The 19,106-nt window shown below is 41.6% G+C and overlaps 1 protein-coding gene across 1 annotated transcript in view; it reads left to right on the top strand.

Annotated features, from left to right (window-relative positions):
* Positions 1 to 19,106, top strand: part of PHF2 (PHD finger protein 2) — a gene marked incomplete at its 3' end in the record, with an annotated part of 203,084 nt that overhangs the window by 168,518 nt on the left and 15,460 nt on the right. Inside the window, exons 4-8 of the mRNA XM_018567017.1 lie at positions 11,138 to 11,298; positions 13,414 to 13,555; positions 15,129 to 15,315; positions 16,045 to 16,207; positions 17,418 to 17,505. Of these exons, the coding sequence (XP_018422519.1) occupies positions 11,138 to 11,298; positions 13,414 to 13,555; positions 15,129 to 15,315; positions 16,045 to 16,207; positions 17,418 to 17,505 (741 nt within the window). The remainder of the gene's footprint in view (positions 1 to 11,137; positions 11,299 to 13,413; positions 13,556 to 15,128; positions 15,316 to 16,044; positions 16,208 to 17,417; positions 17,506 to 19,106) is intronic.

Consider the following 19,106-nt stretch of genomic DNA (forward strand, 5'->3'; position numbering starts at 1 on the left):
ACCAATGGATGCCTTTACTTGACTGGAGTTCTTGATGTATAGGTGCTGAAACGCGGCAGGTATATCTTTTCAATAATCCTTTTTATTAAATTTTTAACTTATTAATTTTCTTTGTGCATAGTGAATCGGGGCTCCATTGTGAGTATAATTTCTCTTTGCTCCCGGTATAATGTTCGTAAGCTCTTTCATGTATCTTTGATAGAGGAGATGACCCTGTTGGTTCCTCATTCCGACACCTGCGTTTATTAATCTCCTTATTTCTGCAGGAACGTGTCGGCAGTGAATAACTGTCTGCTTGATGAGATTAAACCCTCATTCAACTAGTGGCTTCTCTGTGCGGGCTTCAGAGAGTTGCATGGGGATTGTGAAGAGCCGCCATCTGACCACAGATGTCTTCCTGGCAGGGAGTCTTTGGCATGCTCTTACGAAAGTGAAGTTGCTCTGCTCTCGTCTGCTTGCCCAACTGGAAAGCTATTGATTCCAATGTTTGGCTCAGACAGCGAGGAAGATTTTTGGACAGTGCAAGGACTAGAGAAAACTTTGCTGTGATGTGAACTGATGAATACTAACATGCTTTCTAAGGCCAACATCAAAGGATTTATATTTCTGTCCATCCGGCCCTGAGATTTACAAAGCCCTGTAACACAGCGCAGCCCTGTCTGACAGGGCAGGGTACCTGATTCACAGCTGTAGTTAAAGTAAGACTGAAGCCAAAACCTTTTTTCAGTCTTGGATAGATTAAGGGAAGTTTATAGCCCCTGTCAGCTTTTTTTGCCATCTGTATCCCATTGGGGAGATTTTCTTTCACTTCCTGTCTGATAGCCACAACAGGAAGTGAGTAGAAACCCATCCAAAGTGATTGAAACAACTGGTGGTCACCAGAATTAGTGTCCCCATTGGAAGATTTAGCTTCTATTCCTGTTCTAGTGACCACCAGATATTGGGATTTTCTTTCACTTTCAAGAATAACAGTCAAAAAAAGTTTTGGCTTCAATTGTAAAATAACAACTTCAAACATTTTTTTTTATTAACCCCTTGCACTACAAGGATCAGCTGCTCATTTTTGTCTAGTTACTAAAATAAAAAAGGCATTCGCAAATCTTAGAGCTGGTTCACTGTCACAGTGCTCCTTTGAGACTCTCCTATGCTGCAGCAGTGGTGTGCCCCTCGGCATACTCATGTCCAATACATGGTTTATTGGACACGATGATTTAAAGATCCTTAGGCCACTGCAGCGGAGGGGGAATCGAGGCTGGAAAGACCGGCCTAAGAGCAATCCGGCTCCGAGATTTGGGAGAGTATAACTTTTTAATTTTAATTCCCAGTAAGAAAACAAGCCGTTAACCCTTGCAGTGCAGGGGTAGCTCCACTGCATGGGCTAATAACAATTGTGCCCGGAGATCTGCTTTAAGTAACACTTACTGATCCTGTCTCTCTCCCAGGCTGTGACTAGTCAGTGAAAGGAGAAGCAGCAGACTGATGAGCTCATCTCTCTGTCCCTATGCTCTCGCCTCCTATCAGAGTGTTCTTTGTTAGCACATGAGCACTTCAGCACAACCGACTGGCTCCTTGTGCTGCTTCTCTTTCTAACAATCTAAGCTCTGCTGTACAGGGAACTGCAAGAGGCTGATACCAGGTCATATTCAGGCGCATACACTGCTTGCATGTCAAAATACATTTAATTATATAATAATGAATACAGAGCTGCATTCACTTGTTCTCTTATATCTGCCTGTAGCACACAATATAAAAGAAAACCTGTGATTTGCCCATTGAGGACAAAGTGACTGGTGTGCTTTAATACTAGGGTGCACCGATACTGGTTTGCCAATACCGAATACCAGCATCTGCCCGGCTTCTGGATTGGACGGGAAGCAGGTTATAACCCGCTGCCCGGCTTCCTGATTGGCCGGGAAGCCGGCTCTATGCTCCCTTACGGCACTAGCGTTTTTTTCCCAGTGCTCACTGATACCGTTACTGGCATCCATGGGTCCTGATTATCAGGAAGCTGGTTGGCGGGTCTTGACCCACCACCTTGCTACCTGATTGCCTGGGAAGCCAGTGTTCTAACGAAAGAACATCAGCTTCACTTCCCTTGTGACACTGCGAGCCAGCCTGGCTTCCTGACTAATCAGGAAGCCGGGCGGTAGGTCATGATGTGCTGCCCGACTTCCTAATTGGTCAGGAAGCCAGGCTGCCTAGCAACAAGTGAAGCCGGTTTCCTAGCCAATCAGGAATTCGTGCAACACATCATGACCCGCCTCCCACTTTCCTGATTTGCCACTGGGCTGGCTTCATGATGTGAAGCAGCCTGGCTTCCTTACCAATCAGGAGGTGGGTTATAATGTGCCGTCCAGCTTCCTGATTGGCTAGGAAGCCGGCTTCACTTATTGCTAGGCAGCCTGGCTAGGGAAGTAAATGACCGTGATTGGCCAGGAGTACTTGCCCAAATACTCGCAATGCTTATTCCGATACTGGAACTTCCGATATCAGGAAGCTGGGCGGCGAGTCATTACACGCCGCCCAACTTCCTGATTGGCCGGGAGGCCAGCTCCATGTTCCCGGCCAATCAGGCAGTTGGCGGGTGGGTAATGACTTGCCCCTTGGCTTCCTGATTGGCTGGGAAGCCGGCTCCATGCTCCCTCATCACTTGGTGACGAGAGAGCATGGAGTTGGCTTCGCGGCCAATCAGGAAGCTGGGCTTCGTGTAAGGACTTTCTGTCCGGCTTCCAGGTTGGTCAGGAAGCTAGCCAATCAGAAAGCCAGGCGGCGAGTCATTACCTGCCCTCCAGCTTCCTGATTGGCCAGAAAGCAGGCTCCATGCTTGCTCGTCACCTGATGAAGAGGGAGCATGGAGGCGGCTTACTGGCTAATCAGCAAGCTGGGCGGCGAGTCATTACACGCCGCCCCGTTTCCTTAAAAATAGAACTATGAGGTAAGGGTTTTTCCCCATAGTTCTCTTAAGGGTCACGGGAGAACATATACTACCAGTCAGCGCTGGAGAATCGGAGAGGGGAGGGGGGGAATCCCTGCGGGGAGCGGTGACTGCCAGTTACGGCTCTCTGCAGGGAGATGATCGAGAAGTGAGCGAGCAACGGTATGTGTTCGCTCACTTCCCGATCTATTGAGCCGACTTGTGACAGTTTCATTGTCACACGCCGGCTCGAACTATGAGGATGAGTGATTTTCACTCACCTCATAGTTCTCCTTTTAATGGGACTTCCGGTATCGGTATTTGGAATCGTTGGAGTACCGGAAAAAAAAAAAAAGATATCAGTACTTGATACCAAAAAACCCGGTAAGTAAACCCAGCATACATTGAATTTATAAAAAATGGAGCAGACAAACTGGAGCAGTTGCCCATAGTAACCAGTTTTTCTCTGTCATTTTCAAAGCTTCACTGAAGAAAGTGAACAAAGAAGCTGATTGGTTACTATGGGCAACTGCTCCAGATTCTGTCTGCTCTAGTTTTGAGAAATTCCCCCAATTGTGTCATGTCATGTATACACCTTGTAGTTTTTGTTATTTCTGGAATATAACAATTACATATATAATACAGTTTAAAAGCATTTAAGCTTTAAAGTGACCCAATCACTTCACCAAACATGTCCTCCACAAGCAGCCTGTAAAAAAATCTCTCATTATCAATCTTTAGCATTCTGACAGGCAGGGACTCCAATCTTTGCATTCTTTCAGTGTCACGTCCACGGTTATTGTGTGGGATGCCTGGTCCCCCGGGGAGCATGTACAATATTATAGGACACAGTAGTGTTGTAGGAGCCGGCGGATGGAACCCACAGAGCACAGTACTGGAGCAGAGTGTTGGATGCCTGGTCCCCCCCGACACTCCCTGGAGTATCAGATATCAATGGCGAGCGTAGCTATGGAAGAGAGCGGAGATTGGAGTTGCCACTCACTCTTTTACAGGCTGGTTGTAGGAACCCTTTGTAGAGAGACAATTGCTTTAAAAAGAGTTACTAATGTAATGGCAAAAAACAGGCTCATTTGTGTCACCCATCGCAACCAGTAAAACTGGAAAGAACGGGCGGGTCCAGGACCTCATTAAAGTAAAGATTCATAAACCGGGAGCTAAACAGTTGTACAGCAAATATATTAAAGGGCATCTATGGTCAACAACTAATACTAAATCTGCATATCCATGTAGAAGTCTGTAAACTCACTTTTTTGAAGATGCCCATAGAATGTACTTCCTCAATGCACTGACAGCATTTCACTCAGCCCTGGGAATATGTTCTTCTTTGTGTCACCACTCTCACAGAGCCTGCCTTCTGAACTACAACTCAATGTCCGAACAATGTAACCCAGGGGTGCCCATTAGGTAGATCGTGATCTACCAGTAGCTGTCAACGCTGATGCTGGTAGATCACCAAGGGTGTGAATGGCGGCCTCTTTATTCCATTTTGGTATATTTATTTAGCTGTGCACACATGATTACCTATTAGCCTGAGTCTGCTGAGCCAAGCTCCCTGACACCTTTCTGGTGGATACTGGTGGTTGTAGTGCTATGTATTACATCAAATAATATCAGTTTACACAGCCTGTTGCAAAATACAGCAAGGTGAGCGGGGAGATACAGCCAGGAAAGAGAGAGCAAGGAGAGACAGCCAGGAAAGAGAGAGCAAGGAGAGACAGCCAGGAAAGAGAGAGCAAGGAGAGACAGCCAGGAAAGAGAGAGCAAGTAGAGACAGTCAGGAAAGAGGGAGCAAGGAGAGACAGCCAGGAAAGAGAGAGCAAGGAGAGAAATCCAGGAAAGAGAGAGCAAGGAGAGAAATCCAGGAAAGAGAGAGCAAGGAGAGACAGCCAGGAAAGAGAGAGCAAGGAGAGAAAGCCAGGAAAGAGAGAGCAAGGAGAGATAGCCAGGAAAGAGAGAGCAAGGAGAGACAGCCAGGAAAGAGGAGAGAGACAGCCAGGAGAAAAAACAAGGAATGACAGCCAAGAGAGAGAGAGCAAGGAAAGACAGCCAGAATGATGAGCAAGGAGGGATAGCCAGGAGGATAAGCAAGAGAGACTGGCAGGAGAGCGAGGGAGGTTTTTAGATCTCATGTAGCTTGGTCGTTTGAAAAGTAGATCTTAACACAAAAATTGTGGGCATCCCTGATGTAACCTTATCATTCCTTGCTGGAAGCAATGCATGATGGGCTATGTAGTCTTGAGAAATGGAGATTGCATCACATCAAGCATCAGGGAACGAGATACAAAGCACACTGGGAATCCAGGAAGTTGATGAAATTAATCAGGGGACAGAAGGCAGTGCTCACTACATAAAAGGGATTTTTTCCAAGTAAGCTTTGATTGCATTATCAAAAACCACTCTAGTATGTATTCCTGTTACAATGCTGATGTTATAACGGGATAGGATACCAGGATAAAACATGGGCCAGTGTTTTAAACACAAAATGAACCCATCAAACACCGCAGTGATGACATAACGTGTGCAGTTGTTATACAATAGATTCTCATATGAGATTATTGCATCAATAAAAAGCAGGATGTGTAAAATTCTTCCACTTGCAAAGTTCTAAAAAGCAGAGATAAGCTCTTCCCTTGTTCTTTTTTTTTATTTTAACTGCTTGTTTTTGGCCATGCCCGTCCTTTTCACAATGGTTTCCACAATATCACATAGCAGAGGCTGCACAGGATTAATCACAGGAAGCGCAACCTCCTCCTCATGAAATTGCAGTGCATACATAGGAAATGTAAACAAACACACAGCGAGGGACTCTTCACTGCCATCTGCTGGGTAAACGCGGTCATTTCGGAGATTTATGGGAAGTTAATGGTCTTTGAAGAATGAGTAGATGAACAAATGCTTGACTGCAGCATTGAGAAGAGAAAAAAAAAACAAAATACAGAAAATACCCATGTTAAACGTCTGAAAGAAAATTCATGGAAAGAGAACATGCAAAAGAGTGCTGAACATCTCATTCAATATTGCGAAGGGGCATCTAAACCCAAGAATAGGAAATTTAATATTTTGCAACTTACCAGTCCTTAGATGTGGTGGCTGAAATAGTTTTTTCCCCCTTTATTTTCACCCGGTAATCCTGCCAATTATACATTTCCTGCCCTGTTGCATGAATAAGCAGTTGAAAGAATGCCCCTTATATTGGTGGTCTATAGGAAAAATATCCCCTTACAGGCAGCAGAAGAAATAATTGGTGTCAATGGTTACTTAGTTGAGAGAAGAGAAGAGGGGGGTCTGCATGTCCTACATTGCTGGCTATGCAACGTCAATGTCAGAAATATGCAGTTACCATCAGGCTGGAGATCAATCTGCCACAATTCATTGCTCAAGGAATCTCTAGCAACCTGTAGAGGAACCCTAGAGTGCCACAAATTCCTCATTGAGAAAGGCTGCTGTAATAAACGACTTTTTAGTATGTAATGGAGGTTTTATAAAATCAGACTGAAATTGGAGGGGTTGGGTTCTTAGTACTTCCCCCAGATCTACCCTGAATCCCTCAGACAATGATAAAGTCAAACTGATTAGTGATGCAGACAATATGCTGGGAAGTGGAAAAGCACTCGATCTTTCAAGGTGCAAATGTGACTCTTGTTTATTATAAATGCGTCACATAGATCATAAAGCCAATGTGTTGGGGCAATGCAGAGTCCCTTCCCCAAGGTGACACGGTGATCTGAGTATATGCTGTCGTTTTCTATTAAATCTGAAAATCTGAATTTTGATCTCTCAGAAACAGAGTCAAGCACATCCTATCTCAGGGCTTGACAAATTTGCTTTGAATCTAGAAGCCAGTTAAAAAAAAGTTAGGAGCCAGTAATTTTCAATTACAATTTTTAATTGGCGATTGCACTGATTAACACCTCTCTCTGGGCAGGTTAATAACACCTCCTAGCTTCAATTATGCAAATGCAATCAACACCTGGTTGCCACTAACAGATTATGTGGATTGGTGCAACATTCACCATATTTATTCCCAGAGACTTTTTGTACAAGTCATTCTGAATTGAGAAAGCTGGTTGGATGTCAAGTGAAACGTCTTCAAGAAAAATATAGCAAGTCCAGTTACAGTGCACAATTGTGCGGATGCGATAACTTGTGGGTCACAGGTACAAAATTTGTAGCGCCCTCTTGTGGAAGAATCTTGGGACATTAACGAAGAGGCTCTGCAGGCCCCATTATGACAATGACACATAGCCATTTATTAACAACAGATTCTGCTTTATACTCGATTGCTGCTTTTCTCATTTGAAAACGACATGAATTGTTAATAAACTGCCACGCGCTGTATTAATAATTCTTTGCAAGTCGGCCTTACAATCCATCTCCTGTCATGTCTCATTTCTCATGTCATGTAAGCAATTTGTTTAAATAAATGTTTTCAAATAAATCAATAAATGCTTAATAGGCATGTCTGTTTTTTTATGTTTATAATCCATAAATGAAATCAATAATTCATTACAAGTGTAACAGAATTCTGGAGCCTGTCATAAACAGTGTTTTGTAGTTTGTACGTTTTCTTTTAAGTTTCATATGTAGCGATACATGAGGTCTTCATGATTTTTAATATCAAAAGACAGCGATTTAGATTACGCGTGTAATTAAAGAAGAATTGTGCTCCCATCAGTGTCAGAAAATCCGCGACCCTTTGTGAAAGTTCAGTAAGTTTAGAAGAATTTAAAAAAAATCAGAGCCACACCTCCTCCTTTTCTCCTGTTCTGGGATTTGCTTCTTGTTTGTCTCCTCTCCAGGATCAGAGCCAGTCCTGCTTCTCCCTTACTGGGCATTGCTGGGAGGATGAGTGTCTCAGACACACATGTTGGCCCCCAAGCTGCGTGGTCAGTCATGGTGACATAGTGTGGCAGAGGTGCAGTGCTGCTTAAAATGAACTGGGGCTTTGCCCATGCAGGGAAAGCAACAGGTTGGCATTAAAAAAAGAAAAAAAACTCTGGGCAAATTAAATCTTAACCCTTGCTGTAGGGCTACTCCTGCACTACAACGGTTAAGTGCTTGTTTTTCCCAGGGAGAGAAAATAGCGTTAGGCTTACCCGAACTGCGATCCCTGCCTGCTCCTAGATCATCCTCCCTTCCTTCATCCTCACTCCCATTCCGTTCTGGCGATGGAATCTCCCTCGGCATCATCACCTCCAACACTGCATTGGACATGCTGACTCACAGGACCTTAGACCGCCAGAGTGGAGGGGGAGAGAGACTGAAGGGACTGATCTGGAAGCCAGCCAGAATTGTGATTCGGGTGAGTAATTTTAGCTCCCTAGGCCAAACAAGCACTTAAACCTTGCAGTTTTGGTGTAGCCCCACTGCAAGGGTTAAAATTTAATTTGCCCAGAGTTCATTAATTTTTTCCCCTATCCGGTAGGAGAAGCATTTGATATTGCTGGGCCAATAACTAAGCAGCATTGTTGCATGGGGAATATTTACAGCCCTGTGTGAGCTACGCTTCCCAGCTTACATGAGGCAGCTTCTCCTGCTCTTGATAGCTAAATGGGTCAGTGGGGGAAGCAATGGAAAGGTAAGTACTGCTGGTGTGGGGGGGGAGGTAAAGGGAACCTGTCATTTAGCTGTAGAGCAAGTGGACCCATACCCTTGCCTTTATAAACAACGCTTCATAAAAGAACTCTTCAGAGAAGAAGGTTAGTGAAGGGCTTGACAACAAATTATAAAGGTTGTTTGGGAGCGGTCCTCATGTGCATATTCAGGACATCTTCTAAGCTAACAAAGGATTAAGACTTAGTTACAGAATTATTATATTGGAGAAAAACTCTAAAATCTTGGCATGAGAGGTATAATTAATTGTTTTATGTAATCTGAAGATTTTGAAAGGTATACTGCAGACAAGATGCTTAATTAGTTGATCTCCATAGTTAAAAGCCACTTATCTATATCGGGTTGTTTGGGGGGGGGGGGGGGGGAGGGTGTAAAAAAAAAAAGGAGTTTTATATCATTAAAGGCAGGAAAAAAAAACTTTGTACAATAACATTGCTTCTTTGTAGTCTGAACCAAATTTAGCCATTTTCCATAATGCAGTTTGACTCTCCAGTAGAGATGGGAAAAGAGAAGGAAAAAAAAGTTTTTCCAAAGCCATTTTTGTTTTTTCCCCAGAAAAATGTAAATAATAAAAAAAGAGCGTGGAATATGTTATTTTACAATGATAAATAATATATTTGACGTGGTATTCAAACTATATAACATGAAGACCTTAACCCCTTCATGACTGATGCCCTTTTTTCAATTTTTGCACCCATGTTATATTCCACATTTTAGGCCTGAAAATGACGTAAAACCCCCCAACATTATATATTTTCTGAATGCCAAGACCCTATAGAATAAAATTTCTGAGACTTTATGTAAAGTCTTAAATTATTGCACATTCTCTCAGCTGAAGACAAGCAAATCCTGCAATACAATTCAAGTAACACTGTACTATTCAAACTCAAAAAGAAATATGCCTTTCTGCCACTAGGGGCACTGCCAAGGAAAGGCTCCAGTTTAGCTTGTGGGCTCTATCTTATACTTCCTACCTCGCTATGAAGCTTAAATATTGATGTTGACCTTACACCAACCAATGTCTATATCCGACTGGCACAAATAATGCCAGTTACTTACCTTTTTACTTGCTATTGGTGCTGAGGGGCAAAATTATTTCCTTTCAGGCTCTAACTAAACAGACAGATGTCCTCTCTAACAGGTGGTGAGTTTCTCTCAGCCATCTCACAAAACTAAAGTATTTCCAGCAACCTTTTACTCACAATAATTTCCAAATTGCAGCTCTCTCAGAAGGCCAGAGCCCCATCATGCACCAGCATTCTCCTTTTATATCACCTGGATAATTATTCATTAATCAATCAAGGTGAGAGACAACATATCTGAACTGGATTACCCAGACCCAAAGTCTACCCGAAAACCCGGTCTGGATTCAAGCTAGTCTTGCACATTTGAGAGAAATGGAGGGGAAATATATCGCCCCTTGATGATTTCCCCTTTCCTTATGTCACAATGCACACTTACCAATGTTTTATCTTTTTAAAGACCCTGCAAGTACAGACCAATACCTGTTGATCTGCCAGAAATGCACTCAATGCATAAGTCTTGTTGTAGACAGACAACATCGACTTTTTGTGTCATGCCTTCCCGGAACTACTCAGACTCATCCCCTATCTTATTATACACAGCATAGAGATTAATCATTCTGTAGTCCCAAGATAAAACCCGGATGGCTGAATAGACATCCCTGTGTGTGTAAAGGAAGAGTGCACAGGACACAGACCAGCTCTGAATTTCTGACATCAACAGATATTATTATTATTATTTTAAATTATCGAATAGATATACAAAAAACACTTTCAGTCTTAACAGACCAAAAAGGAAACATTATCCTAACTAGATGATAATGTTTTATATATTTAAAGCGCTCGGCGGCTGTCACTTTCTTTTCTCCCCGCTGGAACAGCGCCCAGCGGGGAGAAACTAAACCAGGGATGACCCGATGTATCGGCCGAAACATGGCTCTTTCGGCATTATGCCAAAAGTGCCATTTTCGGCCGATATGTTTCGGCGGCCGATATATCGGTGCATCCCTGTTTAAAACATTTACTCTGTCATAATAGTATGCAGTTGTTTTTTTTATTTTTTTATAAATCAGTCCCCCTGAAACACAGATATATTAGTTTTTAGCATATTCTTTTAAGTTGAATTACCATTCACCCACCTATGGGACCTAATGTGCTTGGGTTCAGAAGTCTAAAAAGCCAAATATAAAGAGGTCCAAGTCTTCTATATTTGATCATTGTCAGAAAATTCTAAAAAAGCTATTAAAATAAAGGAAGGTGTTGGCTATAGGAGCCAATTAGATTCCAACTGTCATTGTTCTAGCAAATGTGTGAAACGTAAAAACAATTGTTTGTATGCTCTTTGCATCAACTTTTACATCTCTCCACCTTGACAGTCTACTGGTATTGAATGAATAAATGTTCATTAGTTATCTATAGTGTCAGTAGATCATGTCACTGTCATTTGCCAGCAAGGTCTGCTGCATGGTTTGAACACTTCATGAAAAAAGATTAAGCAACAGATGAACTTAACCACTTCCGGTGATTGAGGTATGATTAATCATAAATGTTGGTCTTTTTCTTCCAGTGCTGAGGATGTGGTGGCTAAACTGAACGGCAATCAGTTAACAGTGGAGTATTTTGAAGACACTGGTTTTACAGAACCTATTCAGGTGCCAAAGAAAGATGGTCTTGGCCTTTCTGTACCCGCTCCCACCTTCTATGTCAGTGACGTGGAGAATTATGTTGGTATGTTCCCACTCTCTGTTATTATGCATACATCAGGGGTAGGCAACTTTGGCACTCTGGCTATCCTGGAACTGCAAGTCCCATTATGCCTCTGGTTCTGGGAATCATGAGTGCAGCTGTCAGTCTTGCAGTGCCTCATGGGTAGTTCCATAACCGCTGGAGTGCCCAGGTTACCTACCTGGTTACGTTATCTTTTATAATGTGATATACTCCATTCATGTTGTATAATTGAGGACATTATGTATCATCACTTTTAAGTGAGTTGATTATTTTTTTTATGCACAGTGGACAGAAGCACACAGATTATCCCTTTTATGCTGTTGTGCATTCAAGTGTATGTCAAGGAAAAAAACCCAAAACAATATTTAGTATATTCCAATGGTATCGAGTATGAGTACCAATATTTTTTCCTGATACCGCCATCCATGGGCCCGGATAATCAGAAAGCCGGGCGGTGGATCATGACCAAGGAGTTGTCCAGGTACTGGGGACTGATAATCCACCACTACAGATGTGTCTTCACTGACGGGTCCCTGACGGTCCCCTCACGCTGATGTCACAGCTGCAGACCCCTCTTCTGTATCTTAAAAGGATTTTGTCACTGAACTGCCAAAATGAAGATTCCATATAATGCAAGCTGTGACTTGGGCACCCTCCCAGATAGCAAGGATAACTTACTACAAACTTGTGGCCGGGTGAAATTGTAATTTTGTTAACTTGCTGCACATATTCCTGGCAAGTTGTAGACTTGCAGAACACTTGCAGCACAAGTTCTAGGTGACACTTTTTGAATTTGTAGCAAATTTGCTTGGCAAGTCTACAGCAAGAGTCCTGCAGGTATTAGCAAGCTCGCTGGTCTGGAGACTTGCAACGCAGACTTGCTGTAATTGTGCAACAAAATTGTGAAGCTTGGCAAGTCTGCAATAGGTTAGCAAGTCATTTTCAAACTTGCAGCTCAATTGCTTGCTATCTAGGCTCCTGTAAACACAAGGAGATTTTGTAATTCCAGTAATCAATTAGAGGGGGTTGGGGTGGGGAAAAGGGGGAGCCCAGGGATGAGATCAGCTTTAATAAGTATGATAGAGGTAAAACTGAAACAGCATCACAAACATAATCCCTTGCTTTTTTTTGCACAGAGAGGCAAGGTTATAATCTCTGTCAGGTCTTTATTACTGTGTGGGTTCCTGCTTAAAAGATTTCCCATTAGCTCCTGTCCAAATGCCAATGATCCCCAAAGCAGTTACAGTTGATCGTCATAAGAAGGACCCAGACTTAAAAAAAAACCTGATTAGAGGTTCTAATTTTTCTACACTCCACTAAAAAGTGTTTTTTTTTCTGTAAATGTCCCTATTGGAGATATTTGCTGTCACTTCCTATTACAATGACCACTTTCACTAGGTCTGGTTAGGAAATCCCCTCCCAATACAGACAACTTTAAAAATATACAGGTTTTGGAATAGTAAGAACATCACACCAAATGCCCAAGATATATTTATTTCCTCATAAAAGATCCAAAGAAAACTAACTGCCAGGGTCTGCATTACAATACCTAATTTCTATCCCAGAATTATCTTAACCCATTTGTATATCAATCAGTAGATTGAGTCCTGATGAAGGGGCAGCCTTAGATCCCCTGATATGTATTGGGTTGTCTTTCTTTTAATTTGATTTTTTTTTAATGAGTAAATGATTCTAATTTGGACTCTAAATTTTGGCGTCATTATCTCCTTGTAAAACCCCTTGGTCTCTATCTGAGAGCTGCCTAACCAGAGTAATTTTACTCAATACACCCTACTCTGCATTACAAGTTCAAATAAACTTTGGATCTATCAAATTCCCCCCTTCCCCATCGATACCTTTCAGACAGCAGTAAATACCTGAGAGATCCTAACCCTACTCTACCTAAAACTAGAAAATAAAGTTCTGGCTAGCGTTATACTTAAATACTAACTTGTCCACAGAACTCATTGTTTTATACATGGGTAATTCTGATACTTTCCACTAATAAAAGGCATTTAAAATACTCAGTTCTTTACGTAAACGGCCACCAGAAGGAGATAATATACAGAAAGAAAAGCATAACGCCCTTAACATTTTCTACATTCTGCTTTTCAGGTCCCGAGAGAGTAGTTGATGTCACCGATGTCACAAAGCAGAAAGACTGCAAGATGAAGCTGAAAGAGTTTGTTGACTATTATTACAGTACTAACAGAAAAAGAGTACTCAATGTCATCAACTTAGAATTCTCGGACACAAGGTGAGCCTAGAAATAAGTATGAGTTATATGAGTTACTTATCAAAGGATACAGTACGGAGTGTTGAATTTGCTGATAATTTGCTTGTAGTCCTGCAAAAGTCTGTTTTAGAACACCAGTCCCAGACTTGTTAACCTCAACTCAACCGTGACCTATGTTATTCAGACTTGTTAAACTCCCTACCCGATGTGTCTTGCAGCTTGCATTACAGTTTTTTTTACTCAATCATCTACATCCTGTTTCTCTGCTTTTGATTTTCACTTAATTTCCCCCCCTTTTTTCTTATCTCATATTCACTCTCTTTATTTGCCTTTGGTTTCTTTCTGTCCCTCTTTTACTCTGCTCTCATTTTTATTTTTTCCTTTTGGTTTTATATTTCTCACCCTTTTTTACAGAACCTGTTTATTGTCCCCATTTACTTTTTTTCTTTTATCTTGTAAATCACCCTTCCTTTCCTGTTGGTTAGCTGCTTTCACCCAATGTCAATGGATGTTGGATCAGGTTTTTTATTTCAGCCAATCACTGTTGCCTTCCCTGAGTTACACCAGTCACAGGTTTCTTCATGGAAATGAAAGCATGAATCCACCTTATGGATAGATTATATACTTAGAATTATAGTAGACAGCAGTAAAAGTGGCCACACCAGTGGTGATACAGTCTTCATTTTTGAAAAATCAAGATAAGAAAATGTCTCAAACGAGACATTTTCCTTTTCTCTTGTTATTTCTGTGTGTGTTGGAGAGATTTCCGTTCACTGTCTATCCCAGTGACCACACAAGAAGTGCTGGAAACCCTTCATAGTAAGGACACAAACATCAAGTTTCTGCAATTCTCAAAGGCTTTATGCTGCATTTCCACTTACCCCTTTAAGCATCAGACATCCCAAGTATTATGGCTCCAGTTGCTGTCCTCTCCTTCTGAAGATGTTAATTACCTGGTTGTTTGTACTGTATGTATGCAGTTTAGTAGTTCTGGCTTCACCCTGTGTTGATTGTTCTAGGCCAGCAACTTATAATATTGAATCCAGAGACAGAAAGAAGTCAGCAATGGCATCTTCCATTTTTATCTCAGTACTCAGGTTACCTTTAAGAGACACTGTCACATTGTCCTTTCAGGACAAAAAACAGTGTCTTTGCAAAGGCTCCACCATACCCACTAATACCCACTTTGCCAGCGCTCTGCCGTAATGCCTTCCTCCCTCTTCGCTGATGACAATACCCTGTGCTTCCGGGTATGGTGGAGTAAATTATATCCTCTCCTGTGCTTGGGTCTAGCAGCCAATCGCTAGGCCCAAGTACTATCATGTGTCAGAAGGAGTGATGTCACTGCTCCCGCTAGCATCCAGCACTAGCCTACTCTGGAGATTATAGTGTTGGCTGCAACAGAGGACAGAGCAACAGGGAAGCACTGGCAAGGCGAGTTTCTGGTTCAGGGGGCCTTTTGCTAACACCCTGTTATTTTGCCCCGGGCAAGGCAACGTAGTTTAAGAAGTTATCTGCCTTGAATGCCTTTAAAATGTTCCTGTATAGTCTGTTTCTGGAATGCTCAGAAATATGCTGTTTGTTTTATCCGCAGAATGTCCAGCTTTGTGGAAGCTCCGGAGATAGTTAAAAAGCTCTCTTGGGTGGCAAACCATTGGCCTGATGATGCCCTTCTAGCACAACCAAAAGTGACTAAGTATTGTTTGATATGTGTGAAGGACAGTTACACCGACTTCCACATAGATTCTGGAGGAGCCTCGGCTTGGTATCACGTATTGAAAGTAAGTCACAACATTTCAGGTAGAAAATAAAAGAGACGGTATCTCATTATAGATATTTTCCAGCAAAGCAGAATCCACTATAAATAGTTACAAGCACAAGAAAGCACAAACGTGAACAATGTAAATGGTCTTTGTATTGCAGTGGCTACATGCTATATAATTTCAGAAATGTAAGAAATGCAGTAGTAAGCAGCTCATACATTTATACGTAGTAAGAGAGGTGTATGAGAACTGTGGACCCCGTTCTTAAGTATGGATTGTCCGTAAGTCGGACGTCTGTAACCCGGGGACTGCCTGTACAAAGTCACTTTACTGTACTTGTATGTTTGAATAGGAATTTGTACTCGTAATTATCATGTAGATCTAATTGTGATATATTCTAATATCAGCCTAGTCTTCCTCAGTTCTACCTTTTTATTGTGTTTTTTATTGTCCACAGTCTTACTTTAGATCTGCTATACAACAGTAAATGCTATATCATTTTTTTGTTTTATATTTATGATATATATTTAATGATATTATTTGACTATAATGATACAAAAAGGATATTCTGGTCACTATTGTCCTTTTACATGCTTGTAGAGTATCTACTAGAAAGTTTATATTAAAAATATAAAAAGTGTAGATTTTTTTTTTAGGTATATTTACTCGATAGTAAAGTTCAAAAGATAAAAAAAGGCTGTGATTTTTTTTTTATTGATATAAAGACTCTTAAACTTTTTTTTTCAGGGTGAAAAGATATTTTATCTGATCAGACCGACTTCAGCCAACATCTCCCTGTATGAACGCTGGCAATCCGCTGCCAATCACTGCGAGATGTTCTTTGCAGATCAGGTGGACAAATGTTACAAGTGTACGGTCAAACAAGGACAGACCCTGTTCATTCCATCAGGTAAGACATTTCTTATCTCTTCTTTCTGGCAGCACTGTTCTAGAGGGAGTTTTCGGTCAAGATGAAATCTGTATAGCTGTTCATTGAAACAGGGCAGAGAAACTGTGTGCATAGCTGTTATATTAATGAGGTTTGCTTCACCTGGAGATGTTGTTTATCTGACTGACAAGTGACAGTAATGTAACCGCATCTTATACACTACATGCATGACATACGTTGCCACCTGTGTGAAAGTTTTATGTATTCAGGCAGTGATATTATTATTATTATACAGGATTTATGTAGCACAAACAGTTTGCGCAGCGCTTTTATTTTGTCTGACACTCTGTGTCCAGCCATGACCCCCCCCTTATAGGATTGATAAGGATTGCAATAGTTGCAGGGGAGTGGCCTCATTTGCATTGTCTGTACTGGCTTGTACCGCCTCAACAGTCACCAACCTACAATTACATCCTCTCTTATGAAGTGACCTGCCAGACCTTAGTTTGCCTTGTTAATGATGCCCCTTTTACCCTGGCAAAAACAGATAGACTATCAAGATGTTGTGGGATGGAACCCCTTGACACCTGCAGATTTCGAGTGAAAGATCTTTCTTCACCACCCAATAATGCCATCAGAGACTTGACGAATGTCAAACAAATTTTTGTTTTATTTTAACATTCGATTTTGGAATGAATGGAGTTTGCAGAACGAAAATCACATACTCTGTTAGAATTTAATTTGTTCCAGAAAATGTTTGCATCCCAGCCCTTTCCATTTTTATCGGCACTATGGTCGAGATCGATAATGGTTTTGACCCCTTCAACTAACAGGAAATCGAACAAAATATCTTTCGAAAATCTACTAGTGTATGGCCACCCTTAGCCTCCTGCCTAGGTTGCCTTCTGTATGATCGGGCTCTGTACCAAAGTCATGCTTCTATGACTAATTTGCTTCCCTAAACAATTTTATATTTTTTTTAGGGAAATAAAAATATTGTGGTAATACTCTTTTGTTTTACTGACGCAAAAGCTATTTTATAAGAGAGAAAAACTGAAGGTGTTGGTTATAGGTATAACATTTGATCATCTTTTAAACCTTTGCTGGGAAGGCTGCAGCTGAAATTGCATACAGTATACCGCAACAGTCCACAGTAATAGGTCATTCAGCCAATACAAATGCTTGAGTGTTCGTTTCCAAGGCACTTATCAGCACTTTCATCTCTTCCCAGGTTGGATCTACGCGACACTCACTCCTATGGACTGCTTAGCATTTTCTGGGCACTTCCTGCACAGCCTCAGCGTGGAAATGCAGATGAGGTAATGGTCTTCCTTTTGTTCTGTATACGAAGTCAGTTTTTGAGCTTAGGTTCTGGATCTAAGAGAACTGTCTAAAAATTGTTTTGTAACGTAAGAGGCTCTCTTTATGGATTATCCGTCACACGTGCAACCTATACCAAATGTTCTGGTGTGTTAGGAACTATTGTTCTCACTGACTACAAGTAAACTGGTTAATGGATCATCTATGACTTGATTTACTATAAAGGTATTAAAACGTGACTTATTACCTTTCAAGTTGCCCTTCATATGGTTCCTGCAGAGCAATAGGAGATCATTGGGAGCAGCTCATTAATGCATAACTGGCTAGGGAGGTGCATGTCGGAGAGGCAGTTCACTGAAAGTGCACAAAACGGAATTCTCAGCACTCGCCCCTTCTAGCTGTTAAAAAGAGGTGAATTTAAACTTGCTTCTAATATTATAATAAAAACAGGGGTCTGAGTTGCATACTTTTGCAACAATTTGTGGAAGCCACACACTACTATCATAATGCAGTTCAAATATTGTTCCTTACTTATTCTATGAATAAATAGGGTTCCTACATACACACTGGTATCATTATGTGATAAAATATGGTTCATAAAAAGGAGAAATGTATGACCATTATTCTTACTTTAAGTATTTTTTTTACTTACTTTTTTTAAGTAGATGGGAACCAATCACCAAAATCTTATATAATCTGTCAAGCCTGTCTCCAGGAAAAACATCCTTTCCCCTACCTTCCTCTAACTCATTTAGTATGTTTTTTTTCTATCAACTACCTTTTTGAGCATTTTATACTTGCCTAAGCCAACAATCTGGGTTACTCATCTGCACTGTCTCCGGGTACAGGGGACCGGTAATCCAGGGCTGCAGATATGTCTGCGCTGGCCAGTCCCCGATGGTCCCCTTGCGCTGGCGTCATCACCTGCAGACCCTTGTTATTGATCCTGAGAGGTCTTTGGTGCTGGACAGCCAACACAAAGTGTCCACATACGCAGGTGATAAAAGGGACCCCACCTTTTGTGCGCAGGAGAAGTTAGAAAACTAAAGACGGGAACGTCACAAAACCGCAGATTTAGGTGAGTAAAATGGGCATTTTCATAGGTTTTTATTTTTTATTTTTGATGCCAACAATCTCTAATAATTCTGCAATGAGGGTCCTTGTTTATTTACTTCCTGTTATATAGTGACAATGCTCTGTCCCTATATCCCAAATGCTCCATATCATATGCACTTCTGGTGGAGACAATAAACAGCTATTCTAATGCTCAATGTAAACGTCCTTTAGAATGTCCATGCACGGCAAAGCAAAATGTTTGCTTTAATGCCCCCCTTCCCCAGCAGCTCCATTCAGGTGCCAGGAAACATCATGGTACTTTCAGATATTGAGGAGCATGTAGATCAGTCCTCTTCCTCTCATATGACAGCACTGGTGCTTGGTGGTTGGCCCAGTACTGTCAGATGGAGCAGAGAGAAATTCCTCATTTATGTGTAAGCTCTGACTACACCAACTTGGACCTTATACAGCGCTTCCATTCCTCACCCCTGTGAATGAAGGTGGATTAAAAGGCAGACAAGTATACGATGCTGGGGTGAGAGAT

The sequence above is a fragment of the Nanorana parkeri genome, unplaced genomic scaffold (genome assembly GCF_000935625.1).
Source record: "Nanorana parkeri isolate BGI_ZX_2015 unplaced genomic scaffold, ASM93562v1 scaffold997, whole genome shotgun sequence".
Taxonomy (NCBI): Eukaryota; Metazoa; Chordata; class Amphibia; order Anura; family Dicroglossidae; genus Nanorana; species Nanorana parkeri.